At 42.2% G+C, this 14,812-nt stretch overlaps 1 protein-coding gene across 7 annotated transcripts in view; it reads left to right on the forward strand.

Moving 5' to 3' along the window:
• The window catches only part of Vps8 (VPS8 subunit of CORVET complex), a 223,185-nt gene that overhangs the window by 94,997 nt on the left and 113,376 nt on the right, over nucleotides 1-14,812 (forward strand). For all 7 annotated transcript variants that reach the window (XM_028781270.1, XM_028781266.1, XM_028781267.1 and 4 more), the window contains 5 exons: nucleotides 1,609-1,681; nucleotides 2,295-2,414; nucleotides 7,207-7,278; nucleotides 11,564-11,683; nucleotides 12,589-12,645. In XM_028781270.1, coding sequence (XP_028637103.1) covers nucleotides 1,609-1,681; nucleotides 2,295-2,414; nucleotides 7,207-7,278; nucleotides 11,564-11,683; nucleotides 12,589-12,645 — 442 coding nt within the window. The remainder of the gene's footprint in view (nucleotides 1-1,608; nucleotides 1,682-2,294; nucleotides 2,415-7,206; nucleotides 7,279-11,563; nucleotides 11,684-12,588; nucleotides 12,646-14,812) is intronic.

Genomic DNA, 14,812 nt, shown 5'->3' on the forward strand with positions numbered 1-14,812 from the left:
TTGCTAGGTTACAGGAGGTGGCCTCAGGTTCTGTTGCTAGGAGTCTTAGAGTCACTTTTATAGAGTCCTAGGAGTTTTCATTATCCCAGGTTTCCAGTTCAGCCCAGAGATGCCTGCTCCCCTCCAGCAGGTTCCAGTTCTCTCTCACTCCATTTTCCCCACACTTGATCCTTCCCGTTCCCCTTCCCACCTCTCCCACCCATTCCCTCCATCCATCCATCTCCAATGTCTAGTCTATTTCCCCTTCTCAGTAAGATTCATCATTTCCCTGATGATGTTGAACATTTCTTTAAGTGTTCCTTGGCCGTTAGAGATTGTTCTGTCTAGAATTCTCTGTTTAGATCTGTACCCCATTTTTAAATTGAGTTATTTAGTTTGTTGATGTCTAATTTTTGAGTTCTTTATTTTGGATATCAGCCCTCTGTCAAAGATAAGAGTTGGTGAAGGTCTTTTCCTTTTCTGTAGGCTGCCACTTTGTCCTTTTGACAGTGTCCTTTGCCTTTAAGAAGCTTTTCAGTTTCATGAGGTCCCATTTATTGTTGATCTTAGTGCCTGAACGATTGGTGTTCTATTCACAAAGTTGTCTCCTGTGCCAATGCATTGAAGTGCCACTCTTTTCGATCAGATTGACTGTATCTGGTTTTATGTTAAGGTCTTGATCCACTTGGACTTGAGTCTTGTGCAGGGTGATAGATATGGATCTATTTTCATTTTTCTATATGCAGACATCCAGTTAAACCAGGAACATTTGTTGAAGATGCTTCCCCCCACCCCCCGATTGTATAGTTTTGGTTTCTTTGTCAAAACTCAAATGTCTGTAGATGTCTGTGTTTCTTCTGGGTCTTTGATTTGATTCCATTGGTCAACCTATTTGTTTTTATATATCAATACCATGTGATTTTTATTACTACTGCTCTGTTGTACAGCTTGAGGGCTCGTTGTAGTAGGATAGCTGGGCTCTGGTGAGCTATGCTTCTAGGCTCTTGTTGATTATGTTCTTTCACTGGCCTTTAGCCATCTGGTTTTCCTTGGTGCCGGAAGACCTCCAGGAAAGAAGACTGAGCTTTAGGCTGGACAAGAGTGCAGGGGACAGGGTGCAGCTCACTGCTTCTGGGCTGTCCCCAGGGGTCACCTGGCAGGCCTTAATCTTATTCTTTCTCATTGTCTCCTGCTCTTTCATCCTTCTTTTAATGAAACTCCTCTTTAGGCTTTAAAGGGAAACCTCTTCTTCCCTCTAAGACCCTGCCCTGTTTAGATCACCATATTGTTATTATTTCTGTCTTAATGTTCTCTTTCTACTTTGAGGGACCTTGAGGTGCTTTCATGGCCTAAACCTCATTTTTGAAGGCAATTGATGTCACCTTATTTTCTGGACCAATCACTGTAGCCTTTTTACCCTTGGGTTTTTTTTTTTTTTTTTACACCTTTCTCCTGGCCTTTTGAAATATGCACTGCGTTGTCCTCACCTGTACTTAGCCACCTGCAGAACAGTAGTGATCTGGTTTTGAACCTGACCTCACAAAAGTTGAGTCTATGTCAAGATGGAAGCAGAATCTCAGGGTTGAGAGACTGAGGCATCAGATCTGTTGTTCTTTTTTTTTTTTCTAGCTGTTGCCTGGCTGGTCGTGCCTACCCTCTTGGTGACATTCCTGAAGATCTTGTTCCCTTGGTTAAAAACCAGGTGAGTATTATTTTTATGGCATTTTTATCATCTGCACCTCTTAGTATGACTGTCTCAGTTATAGTGTCTCTTGTTGTGATAAACACCATCAACAAAAACAATTTAGATGGGATAAGGTTTATTTCAGATTACAGTTACACAGCCCAGTTCATCACCTAGGGAGTCGGCAGAAATCTGGAGGCAGGAACTGATGAAGAGTCTGTGGAGGAGTGCTGTTTACTGGCTTTTATAGAACCCAGTACCACCTGCCCAGGTGTGGGACCACCAGCACAGGCTGGGCCCTGCGCCATCAATCACTAATTAAGAACATGCCCTGCAGGCGCCCTACAGTCAGACCTTCAGTGCCTCTAGCTTGTTAAGTTGTTATACAGCTAGTCAGCATACTGACTGAAGACAGACTGTTGAGCATTACGCATAGCTCCACTGTCAGGATAAGAGCCACACTCTAGCCAACTTTAACATTTGGATTGCAAGGGGATTTAAGAGAGACATTGTGTAACATGGAGCAGTTTAAAGTATATTCAGCCTGCCTTTTGTTTTCTCCACATAGGAATCCTTGTTCCAGAAAGATGTAAGATGTTAGAAAATAATGCACAGTTGCTTTGAACCCTAGGTTTTTGAGTTTCTGATTCGCCTGCATTCTGTAGAAGCATCCTCCGAGGAAGAAGTCTATCCTTATGTCCGGACTTTGCTACATTTTGACACAAGAGAATTTCTGAATGTGTTGGCACTGGTAAGGAACACTGTGATTCCTAAGGTATTTTCAAATGATCCAAAGTGGTGTGTGTGTGTGTGTATGTGTGCATGTGTGTGCAGGTAAGTCAGGAGTGGAAATGCTTCAGGATGGTGGGCTCCTTAGTTCTTGCTTCTAGCCCTTCCCTCCCTTGCTGTTGTCTCGCTTGTCCAAAAGCTAAAAAGAACCTTTTTGTTTTTAACAAAGCTTTTGGCTAGGTGGAGTGGTCTCTGATTCCGTGCTTATGTTACTGATGTCTGCAGCATGGACGAGGCTCGGGGGTAGACGTAGTGAGCACAGTAGAATAAACTGAAGCTGAAGTGGGCTGTGGAAGGTCTCTGTTGAAAACACCTTTCTAACATGTTTAGTTAGAGGTGAATTCGGATGAACTGGGTTTTCTGTTTTATATAATTATCTATGGGAATAATTATATAAAATGTAAAGACTCTTCCCAGTTAAATAGCATTGTATTGTTTAGCTTTGATAGGATAGAAAGTGTTATGTTATGGTGTTTAGTGAAGTCATCCGGTTCACAAATTTGTAAAACACATTTACAGATACAATATTTGAAGAAGATGAAACAAGAAGGGAACACACCTAAATGCCAACAGTAACTCTGTAAGATGGCGCTGCCTCTATGTGCTCACACTACTTGTGTAAGTTAGAGTCTATAACGGAGTAAGTTCCTTTAAGGAGCTGAGTGCCATGAGGGTCTATGTATCATAGTCTGCATTGGTTGAATTTGATCATCCGGCTTCAGAAACAGCGGCGTTAGTTGCATAAGGAGGAAAGGAAGAACGCTAACAGGGAGTCAGGTGTGATCAGCCCAGGACAGGCTGGCTACCGTTTCCATGCACTTTGAGGGATCCGGGAGCTGCTCTCACTCTGGCTTGCCTTTAAGCATGCATGGGAGTGATTCTGTTTATTTTTTTTTATAATATTTTATTTGGGGAGTATCTGTGATAGGGCAGGGTCCTACAAACAGTTGTCTTAAGAACTAAGTCTGGCCCCATTTGACCCCAAACTTGCATAAGCTAAGAATGTTTGTATTATTAGGGTTGTAAAAAGAAGAAAAAAGAATATATAACAGAGACCACATATAGTCTACAAAGTATGACATGTTTAACCACAGGCCTTTAAAAATAGGATGTTTGTTGACCTTGGGTTAAGATTTACCTTGCTATCATATTATAATCCAAACCTCATAATAATCTTTAATTGTTTATGTCTTGATTCCCAGATAACTTTGGACTTGAGTTTCAGATCTACATTTCTTTGTGGTGTGCTATTCTAGCAGTGATGTGCCAGCCTGGCAGCTGTTTCCTACCCCTGTATCATAACAGTGTATCACAGCAGTCACACTCCGATGTCTCCATTTCATTAGATTTATAGAAACAGACTTTCAATGTGGGTTTCAAAGTAGTGACTGCATGTTGCCAGGAGGAAATGGTCACAGAAAGTCTCTTTTCCTTTGTCACTGTTTATAGAACACTTGTTAATTCTCTCTGCCTATTAGTTGAATGGCCCTTCTGTAGCAAATGGTATCTTCTGCATCTTCAGTGACACCTCACGTGAACAGTCTGGGATGAGAGAGTAAGAGTGTGTGTGTGTGTGTGTGTTCATGTCCTAACAAGTCAGAAGATAGAACTGAAATGTTCTTGCCCATCCTCTTGTCTCCAGGCAGGCTCAAATTTAACTCATCTAAGTATAAAATATCTCCTAGTTGAGCTTCCCAGATTAATAATAAGCCTTCCTGTGATCTCCTCGGCAGCTCATTTCATCTAGCTGAGTGTAGAGCACACTAGCTGAAATAACACTTGTTATTTTTCAGTGTAAATAATTTAGATAATTCAATGGATATTTTTGTTTTGTCTTCAATGGTTGTTTTTAAAGCACCTCCCATGTGCCAGTCAGAAGTAGGAAGGAAAGGGCATGCCAAGCAGAGGAAAGGAAAGGTGGGGAAATTCATGGTCTTTGTAAAGACTAGCAGGTCCTCTGACTTGAGTAGAGCTGACAGCGTCTTGAAAGCCTGTGGTGTTGCAGATCCTTTAAAACTCCACAGAGACAATGTGCAATCCATTTCCTAGGTCACAAGCATAGTAACCACTGTGTCTATGTCAATTTAACTTTCTTCAGCCGGAGGTGCTGCGTGCAGACCAGAAGAAGGTGCTGGGTCTCATGCTCAGCACCCAGCTCTGACTCAGTTTCTGTCCCATGCATGTAATTCTGTGTGAACTTGAATTCAGAATCCAATGTTTTTGATAGTATTAAATTCAGAATACATTAGGCAATAATATAAAAATTTTAAGTGCTGTGCTTGGCACTGTTTTGAGGCTATGGTAACTCATTCTGGTAATTAGGTTTAAAAATTTTGGCCTTTCATCAGTTTTACCTTAATTATTTTTCTTTAGTTTTACTTTTTTTTTTTACTTTTTTTTTTTTAATTAAAATATGTTGTAAATTAACTTTTCGGTTAGCGTATTAAGTGTGTGGTTTCGGCAGGCCATCACCATGTGCATTACACTTTGTTTTCATTTGTTCCTCTCTATTGTGGTCCTCCTGTTTTTCTTCTCCAGGAAGTCCCACTATGTGCATCCTGACTCCTCTCTCCGTCTTACGTCTCTTCCACCTCTCCGTGACCCTCTTCAATTCCATGTTCCACAAACATCATCTATAAATACACAGTTGCATGCACACACATGCACACACAGATGCATGCACATATACACACACACTGTGGTTCTGCATGTGGAAGAAAGAATGCAGTGTTTGTCCTTCTGAGTGTGTGTCTGGCCTATTTCCTTCGCATAATGATTTCCAATTTTCTTTTTCTTTTAAAATTGCGTTGTATGTGTGGTACACATTTTCTTTATCCATTCTTCTGTTGATGGACATCAAAGCTGGTCCATTTCCTAGCTACTGTGAATTGCACAGCTATAAACTGTGATTATTTTTAAAGTGCCTGTCTCTGAAAATCTTTTTTCTTTTTTCTTTTTCTTTTTTTTTTTTTGATTTTTTGAGACATGGTTTCTCTGTGCAGCCCTGGCTGTCCTGGAACTCACTCTGTAGACCAGGCTGGCCTCGAACTCAGAAATCCACCTGTCTCTCCCTCCCAAGTGCTGGGATTAAAGGCGTGAGCCACCACTGCCTGGCGAAAATCCTTTTTCTTAATTGTAGAAATCATGAAAATTATTTTACATGACAGTAAACTGCATTTCAGGTATTTCCAAATAAAAGTCTAAATGGTGACTAAGCCTCTTCTGTCCTAAGGCCTTGGTTCCAGATTTCCCAGTCCTGCATGGGTCTCTGTGACCTTCGCAGGCCTGCAGACAGATGGTCCAAAGGAGGCAAGAAGGTGGTTTGGTTCAGTATGGCTCAGTAGTTGATATTGGTTCAAACTTCAAGAGTCTAACCCCAAGTGATTCATTTTGAGTATATTTAAGCACAGTACAATTGGGTGAAAAACTTCCTGGTGGTAATGAACTCCACCCTACTTCCCCAACAAGGCACACATAAATTCCCTTGAACAAAGTAAGGCATACATAAAGATCCGTCGTGACGATATTGAAAATCTTTGTAACATACATGTGTTATAAAGATAAGTTCTGAAGATTGAGTGCAGAGATGGGGGCAGGAAGAGGATTTAGTAATCTGTTTTTTTTCTAATGTTAGAAAATAACAATCACTTGAAAATTTCCCATAAGGATAGGTTCTGTAGATTGAGAAAAACCACATGTATGTTAATGATCTGGTGGAGGGTCTGGTGTGGTCTCCAGCCACAAATGGAGCAAAGGTCACCAGGCTGGAAACCATGTCCACTCCCAGCCTTCTGGGCAGATAACAGGTATTACATTCCTTCTCTTGAAAGGACAACTGTGTGTGCTTGACTTTCAAGGCACCCCTGTTGTTTATCTGTGAGCACAAAGACCTCTGTGCTCCCTCCACAGCCCCTTGCTGTTTGTTCTTGTAACGTTGTCTTTCTTTGTTATTCAGAGTCTCTTTGGTCATGTAATAACAACATATATCATATTAACTGTAAGGTCTTGGAATGTCATGAGATGTTAAATGGTCTAACCATGGGCTGGAGTAGGCTCAGTGGTTAAGAGCACTGTTGCAGAGCCCCTGGTTCCATTCCTAGCAACAATATGGCAGCTCACAGCCATCTGCGACTCCAGTTACAGGAGATCTGCTGTCCTTTTCTGGTCACTACTGGTACTAGGCAGGCATTCGGTAAACATACATGCATGTAGGCAAAACACTCACACATGAAATAGAGTCTTAAAAAGAGGAAAGGGGGCCAGAGAGATGGCTAGTGGTTAAGAGCTTATATTACTCTTCTAGAGGACCCAAGTTTAATTCTCACACCTATGTCAACCACCTGTAACTCCAGCTCCATGGGCCAGTAGTTCTGGCCTCTGAAGGTACCTGTATTCATGGGCAACGCCCCCTCCCCACCCATATACATATATGTGTGTGTGTGTGTGTGCGCGTGTGCGTGTGCATGTGTGTGTGCGTGTCTATGTGTGGTAGAGGTGGGGATAACATTCTGAATGCATATTTTCTCCACAAAATATATCTGAAATGAAGAATATTAATAGATAATATTCCTTAAAAATTAGAATGTGGATACTTGTCATCTTATTTCACAAATGCTTTAATGATCATCCAGCTATAATTTTATAAAAGGAAATAAATTTAGTTGTTTCTTGCTAAAGACAGGGATTTAGTAGTTTGTTTGCTCCTAAAATTAGCAAATAACAGTTACTAAAGTTCTTTTCTTTTTCTCTTTTAGACTTTTGAAGACTTTAAAAATGATAAGCAAGCTGTGGAATACCAGCAGCGCATTGTGGATATTTTATTAAAAGTAAGTGTTCAGAGAGTGCATGTCTTTCTATTGATTGGTGCTATATTAAGCTAATTGAATTTTTTTTATAGTAGGGTTTGAAATAACCTGTTTAATGGAGCCATTTGTTGCAGCACTAGTATTCTATTATGGTGTTTGGTCCTCAAGAGGTAAATGAGATATTAACGATATGTCCGAGTTCTAGGCTAGATGCTGGGATACAGGTTGTGGGTCTTGAGAAGTTCTCAATGTGATGATAGTTTTATTAGTATGATTGTGCGCAGTAGTAGGGACAGCTTTAAGAAGTACTTTGTGCCAACAGTCTCTGTCCCTTCCCAGGCTCAGTTGGTTACTATGGCAGTGCCATGTCCTGCCATGGCACTGACAGGGTGGGTAACATTTAAAGATGATTTGAGAACTGTCCCAATCCAGCTTCAGAGTCAGCAAAGACCTATCTTAGGATCCACACTTCTGCTACAAGTGTGTGCAGAGGCAGACGGGCCCCTGTCCTCCGTGTCGGCACAGCTCTTTAGGGGCTTCAGTTGTCACTCTTCATCAGCCCATAGAATGGAGGCTGCTTCCTTTGAGATTCTTTGGTCAAGAAGCCAGAATGAAAATGTCATCCAGTTATATGTAGCAGAAGCACATTGCATCTGTGGTATTCTCTGTAATATGCAAAGCGTGCATGCAGTACATACATCAGCTCAGCTCAGCTGTCATGAGCCTTGTAAGACAAGCGGTGATGACTCTGAGAATGGAATGTTCAAATGCTCAAATAAAACCAGTTAAATCCAGGTAGTTGATATAAAGAATTCCACTTCGATTCCCAGATAGTCTACCTATTTGTAACCCTGCCTTTTATCTATCTGGTATTTTTCTGTAGCTCTCTGCTAGGTCAGTTAAAACTAAATTATACCTGTGAGATAACCCAAAATGGCAGTGGTTTAACTATGATGGAAATGTCTGGTTCTTTCTTAAGCTGGAGGTAGGCAGCCGGATCCAGGAGAGAGACTCAAAGCCCCAGGCACTGAGCTTGCTCTGTTACACTTAGCTCGCCATTTCTAATGGTTCAGTGTGGGTGCTCAGAGCCAACTGTTACTCTGCAGCTAGTGAGTCCACATGTGTCTTTAAGGAAATGTCTTTGAAGTTGTATACTATAAAACTGCTTATAATATCATGTTATCCAGAACTTTGAAAGCTACTAAGAGAGACTGGAGGATTCTGGGTTAGCGTATGCTCAGCTAAAAATTAGAAGTTATGTTTATCAGTTATGATGGAAGAACAGATACTTGAGTGTATGTTAGTGCAATTTTACCATAAGACAGACCCAGGGGCTTTATACAGAAAAGAGGTTTATTTAGCTTACAGTGTTGGACGCTGAAAGCTCAAAATTCGGTAGTCTCACTTGATTGGCTTCCAGTCAGAATCTCTTTGGCTTTGCCATATTGTGGTGGATGGCATCATGGTGTCAGCGAATGTGAGAGAGAGTCAGGAAGTCAGAGAGGTTATATACAGGGATCAGGCATACCCTTTTATGACAGACCAGCATTAGTCTCATCAGTGACATCTGTGGACATACAGCTTCTGCCAACTAGTCCCAAATTTGACTGTTTTCACAGAGGCCAAGCTTCCGGCTCGTACACTTTTAGAGAATAAACCATATCTGAACTGTGGCCTAGCTTAGTCCACTTTGATGCTATGTCCATCAGCGATGCACTGTGACATCTCAGATCCTCTGTATTTCATAGAGCGGTCCCTGACTGCTCTGTAGCTGATTCCTCTTCCCACCACTTTTCCTCCTCCACATATGAGCTATTCTACGTTCTCTTCACCCATGTGTCATTGTCATGACTTACGTTCTTTCAGCCAGTCAAGCCTCTTTTCTCCTTTCTCTGTTAGATTGCTGACCGTCTTCTACATCCTCCCACAAGCTTCTAGGTTGGTTAGAGCGCCTTTGTATTTTCAAGATACTTTGATCTGCATTTATACATTGTATTAGGTATGTTTACAGATTTTCCTGTCTCAACTTGAGCTTTGTGAAGGTAGAAACTGAGGATTATTACTAGTGGCATTTTTATGTTAATTTTATTAATTATGTTATACTGTATTTACTGTATTCATTAAGGCCCCGTTGTAGCATGCCCAGAATGTGTGCTCTAAAATGCCTGAAATCAGTAGGTGTTTAAGAAGCATTTATACACTAGTCAAGTTGGGATTTGAATTTTGAATCAATTCTTGTCTGGAAGGATAATCCAGATGCAGAGACTAGAGCTTTGTAACTCCCTGGGACTGTCAGCAGGCACTGTTTTCTTCTGCTGTTACAATTATATTACCTCAGATCAATGAAGAGAACATAGAGGTTAGCATTTTCATGTGACAGGCTTGTGTTGAAGTGCACCTTGGTGGGAGTGTTGAGAGGAGAATGGTGGAGCACAGTAGAAGGGCTCATTATGTATTGTATGGTTGCACACATAGGGAAAACAACTTGAGGCTAAGTGATACCCAGGAAATTTTGTAATCATGGCCTTTGAAATATTTTGTAGGAAAACATGGAGCTATTATAGGATGGAATCAGACATTTGCTGAATAGGCAAAAGAATCCACTGTAAACTGGAGCTGCTGTTGAAAAGGTGTATGTGTAGGCCAGACAGTTTGGAGCCTTACAGAGTAGAAGGAAGGAATACAGCTTAGAGGAGCACTAGTTGGGCCCTGAGATTGTAATCCTAGAAAAGGGACGTTGGACAGCAAGCAGGGTGACGACTGAGCCGTGGAAAGCTCTCTGAAGATCCTTCGCGAGAACATGTATTGTGTGTAGGGACCTGATGTACAGGGAGCACAGAACTGGAGTCCAACTCAAGGCTGTATCTCTTGGTAATATCACTTGGCAGTGACAATACACTTAACAAGTGCTGACTGTCACAGGAAAGCAGGAAAGCAGGAGGGCTAAGGAAGGGTAGATTGCTCCCAGAGAAGGAAGGTCAGAACAAGCCCTGAGACTGTTTATACAGGCAAAGTCTCATACTTTAAGTATGTCTCTGAATGGAGGATAAAGGGTGGAACTTGGAAGTCTTACAGTGGATGTACTGGATTCTAAACCCTCTCTTGTGGTAAATTTACCCCAGTTAATTCAACATGACAGGCCTCGACAGTACGCAATCTTCAACCTCAAATGTCTGCATTTTTTCTTTGTTAATGGCAGGATTACCCACCTACTGACAATGTGCGGAATGTGTCTGTTACATTTTCCATATGTAGGAACACGTGTGCAGCTGCTCTCTGCACTGGGCTTCAGTTTTCATCACTGCTGCAGTCAGGACCCCTTCCTTGGGCCCACGCAGTCCCTCGTACATTGGTCTTCTGACACTGTCTGCCTGTAGTCCCCTACTTGTGTACAGGATCATTGCTCCATGCACTGCCCTGATCACAGTCCGCTCTCCGGCTCATCTTTGTCCTATGTTCCAGGTTCCTGAAGCTGTCGTCTGATTTATCCTCCTTCCTCTGCTTCTGCAATCCAGTAGAGCTTAGGGGTTCCCTGGCAGACCTCTGTCTTCCAGTACGCACACACGCCTTTGCTCTCACGTCTCTCGGTTGATGTTTCCTTGACAAAGGCTCCACTTAAGACTTCAGAGCTCTCCTTAGAAGCTGCTTCTTTCTTGTTTTCTCACAGATTCCTTCTGTAGCATTGGATCTAAGGTGCTGTTCTGTTGTGTTTTTTTTTTTTTTTTAAACATTGGGCTTCTGTGATGTTTTTGTGCCTTTATAATGATGTGACCTGATTACACGGTTTAGGATGTTTACCTGACTCACCTTCCTTCTTAGTTCATGGTTCCAAATGTTGCTCTTCAGTCTTCTCTCTTTAGGACAGGATCCTAGCCAGGGAATGGTGGCGCCCATGGTGGGCAGGTCTTCCACCTCAATTAATATGGTCAAGATAATCCTCCACAAGCAGGGCCAGAGGTCTGTATCCCAGGTGATTCTAGATTCTGTCAAGCTGACAATCTATGCTTACCATCACAACTCCCTGAAAGGCCCCTGTCATAGCACCATATATATTGTGGGGACTTAGGATATGAGAACAAAGTTAAACCAGAGGAATGGCTGTGACGCGGTTGTAAAAGTCCATTCACAAACCAACTCCAGAGCTGTCTGCAGATTCCATGGAAAGCGGCCATGCCATGGAGGCAGTTCTAAGTGACTTCCTTCCTGGGATTTCTTCACTGTCGGGTCATTTGACTTTTAAGCTCAAAGCAGCATTCTTTTTTTCCTTATTGATAGGTGTGCATAACCAGTTTCTTTTGCTCACCAGGTTATGGTGGAGAATTCAGATTTTACCCCGTCACAAGTGGGGTGTCTCTTTACATTCCTCGCTCGGCAGCTCGCAAAGCCTGACAATACCTTGTTTGTGAACAGAACCCTCTTTGATCAAGTAAGTGACTTTACAGGGAGACCTGGAGTTGCTTTCTTCTGTTCTCTGTTCATAGATAAGTCAGACTGCTGGGATTTGTGTTCAGGTTTAGGATCTAAGTAGGGATGTATATTTTAATGATATTCTGGATTATGTGATTTTTGCCCAATGCCTAGCATTGTGGGAGCATGACTATCAATATTCTGTCTTAATAGTTATTTGGCTACTCTAAGTGCTTAGAATTTCTTGCTTCTTAACTTGCTAACTTAAGAATCTCCCTTTCACTGATGGTAAGACTGTTGGTTGCCTGGAGAAGGGACGACTTTTGAGAACTCTTGAGTTTGCTTATAAATCACTTTCCTCCAGGCATTTCCCAGTCATAGTCAAGACATTCCCTATATGTCCACAGGTAGTATGAAGAACCACTTTCTGTCTAGAGAAGCCGGGGGTAATAAGGCAATGTACTGAGCACGTCTACCACCCAGTAAAACCTCGTGTGCATTTGCTAAGTTTTCCAGAGGTTCTGAAATCAGTCCATTTATTCTTATTTTTTCAGAGAAATTCCAGAAAGGTTAACTAACTCATCTAAAGCCAGGTTTAGGGTAGTTTTTATTTGTTTGTTTGTTTGTTTGTTTAAGCAGAAATCTTATTATTTGTAGGATAGGATTTAGATTCAGATGTCCTGACTGAAGCCCATGCCTGCTGACCACGGCATTAAGGAACTCAAAAGGAAATGCTCCCAGTCATGTTTCTCAGCAGTAAAGAAATCTGAATAGGACACATGCTAAATAAATATAGCCATCCTTAAAGCCTGATGCACACAGTAGGCCATCAGCTGGGACCACACTGTCCATGCAGATGTTTGTTACAAGTGAGTGGGGATGAACTGCTGACACTGGATATTCATTGCCGTTACCTTTGGCCAGGTCCTGGAGTTCCTCTGTAGCCCTGACGATGACTCTCGCCACTCTGAAAGACAGCAGGTATGGATGCTAGAAATCTGTGCTAAAGACTGGGGATAAAGTTTGTTTTCATTACTTTTGCTGTTGCTGTGATAAGCTATCCTAACAAAGGTACTTTAAAGGAGAAAGCATTTTTTTTTAACTCACATGTAGTCCATCATGGCTGAGAAGTTTTCTCTGCAGGGGCATGAACTTGCCCTCAGGAAGCAGAGAGGGACGTGCTGGTACTCCGTGGTTAGCTTTGTTCTTTTATGCAGCCCAGGACCAAAGTAGAGAGAATGATCTAGGCCTCCTTTAGAGTGAATCTTTTCACTCAGTAAACACAATCAAGATAATCCATCACAGGCATGGCCAGAGGCTAACATAATCAAGGTACCCCTCTCAAGGTATGCCTGGAGGCTTGCTGCCTAGATGATTCCAGATCCTGTCAACCAGTACTCACCTCACACAATGTCAGAGTAAGCCAGAGGAGCTCTTCTGTGCCAGCCTCACCACCTGTAAGGAAATGGTTTAGACAAACTAACTCAGGTAGAAGCAGTCGGAAGTGTGGATATGGGGACATGTGCAAAGAGCTTAGCCACTGCCCTCCAGTCTGAGTGGAGCTGTCTGTACCCAGCATGCTCCATCCTTCATCATGTAGTGACTGTCGGTGTCTGTCATGCCACTCTGGCTCACTGTTCTGTCCCAGAGCCCGAGTGTTGGCAGATTCCACCTGGGGAGCATTCTGCTGCATGGAGGGCTCCATTCTCGAGACTGGAATCCACCTGCTCCCCCAGTTAGTACTGGAATTAGACCTGGCTGCCACTTCTGTCCCCTCGTGCCACTTTCATGAGACATGCTTTAAAAGCCTTCATACTGAAATTGTGAGTACTAAGTCAACCCGCTTAAAGTAGATACCAAATTCTGTAAGGTATTAAGTCACAGCAGTTTACAGTTGTGACTGCTGAGCTGGCTTTCCTGGTGGCAGTGCACAGCTCAGACTCGGATGAAGAGCGTAGACTGGCAGCAGTGAAGCCGTTAGCTGCTCTGCTGTGGCCCAGACAACTTAGAGAACAAGGCAAGCAGTTTGGGTTTCTGTTGAGCTACACTGAGAATTAGTAACAGGGAGGGAACATTTCTGTTTACATTTGTTTGTCTACAGCAGTGAAGGCAGACTGTGGTGTGCATGGTTGTGTGCACACCCTCTTAGTATACAAACCTTCTTTGACACAGGTGAATTAACACAGTGAGATTGCTTTCCAGGGTTTGGATTTAGTGCATAGATGTCGCCAAGTCTGAATATTAAATCCAGACTTTGAAAACTAAGCACAGCACCGTAGCCACATTAATTACAAAGATGACCATTCAGATGGTTCTTCTCCTCAGGTTTTAAAGTGGTGAAAACTGATGAGATAAGTTGTTCAGGGTCACAATTCAAATTAGTACTTGGTGACTTCCTTCCCTGCTGACCCAGCACTCCTGAGACTGCTAGTCACACATCAGACTTGGTTTATGCAGTATTTCTTAGTATTTCCCAGTGGTGTGCTCATAGACAGTAATTAGCTTCCCAAATATAGTTTCTGATAGGACTGTTACCATTTTTGTAAATTTATGTAAATAAAGGTGAAAGTGAAACATGTCATGACTTTACTTTCTCATCAGTGGAATGACTGCTTTGCTCAGTCAGGTAACAGGTTGTTTTTTTTATTATTTTCTTTTAGTTAGTATACAAGATAATGGGTTTCATCTTGGCATTTTCATACATATGTACAGTACTGTATACCCACACATCCACACCTCTCCCGACACATAGCCCTAACTATTACTCTCTCTTGTTACTCCTTATAGGTAACACTTTTGGATAAAAACAATAATAAACTCTTCCCCTTTCCCGTTACAGTGTAATGCCTACAGACAGCTACACTGTGTGTGAGCATGAGCCACAGTGCATATGTCAGAGGACAAGTTTCAGGAGTCAAGTCTCTCCTTCCACCATGTGGGACCCAGGGATTGAATTCAAGTTGGCAAGCTCGAGGCCAAGCCCCTTTACCTATGTGTTGGTCCAGACATTCACACTTTTAAGCTTAACAGGCTTATTACTATTTTCTCCACTTTCTTTGTCAGGGACTGACAAGCTATCGCTGTTAAGGAACCAAAAATAAACATTTTAAGTTGTGTAGGCCACAAATGGATCTGTCTTCTTTTTCTT

Source organism: Grammomys surdaster, unplaced genomic scaffold (genome assembly GCF_004785775.1).
Source record: "Grammomys surdaster isolate TR1022 unplaced genomic scaffold, NIH_TR_1.0 382, whole genome shotgun sequence".
Classification (NCBI taxonomy): domain Eukaryota; kingdom Metazoa; phylum Chordata; class Mammalia; order Rodentia; family Muridae; genus Grammomys; species Grammomys surdaster.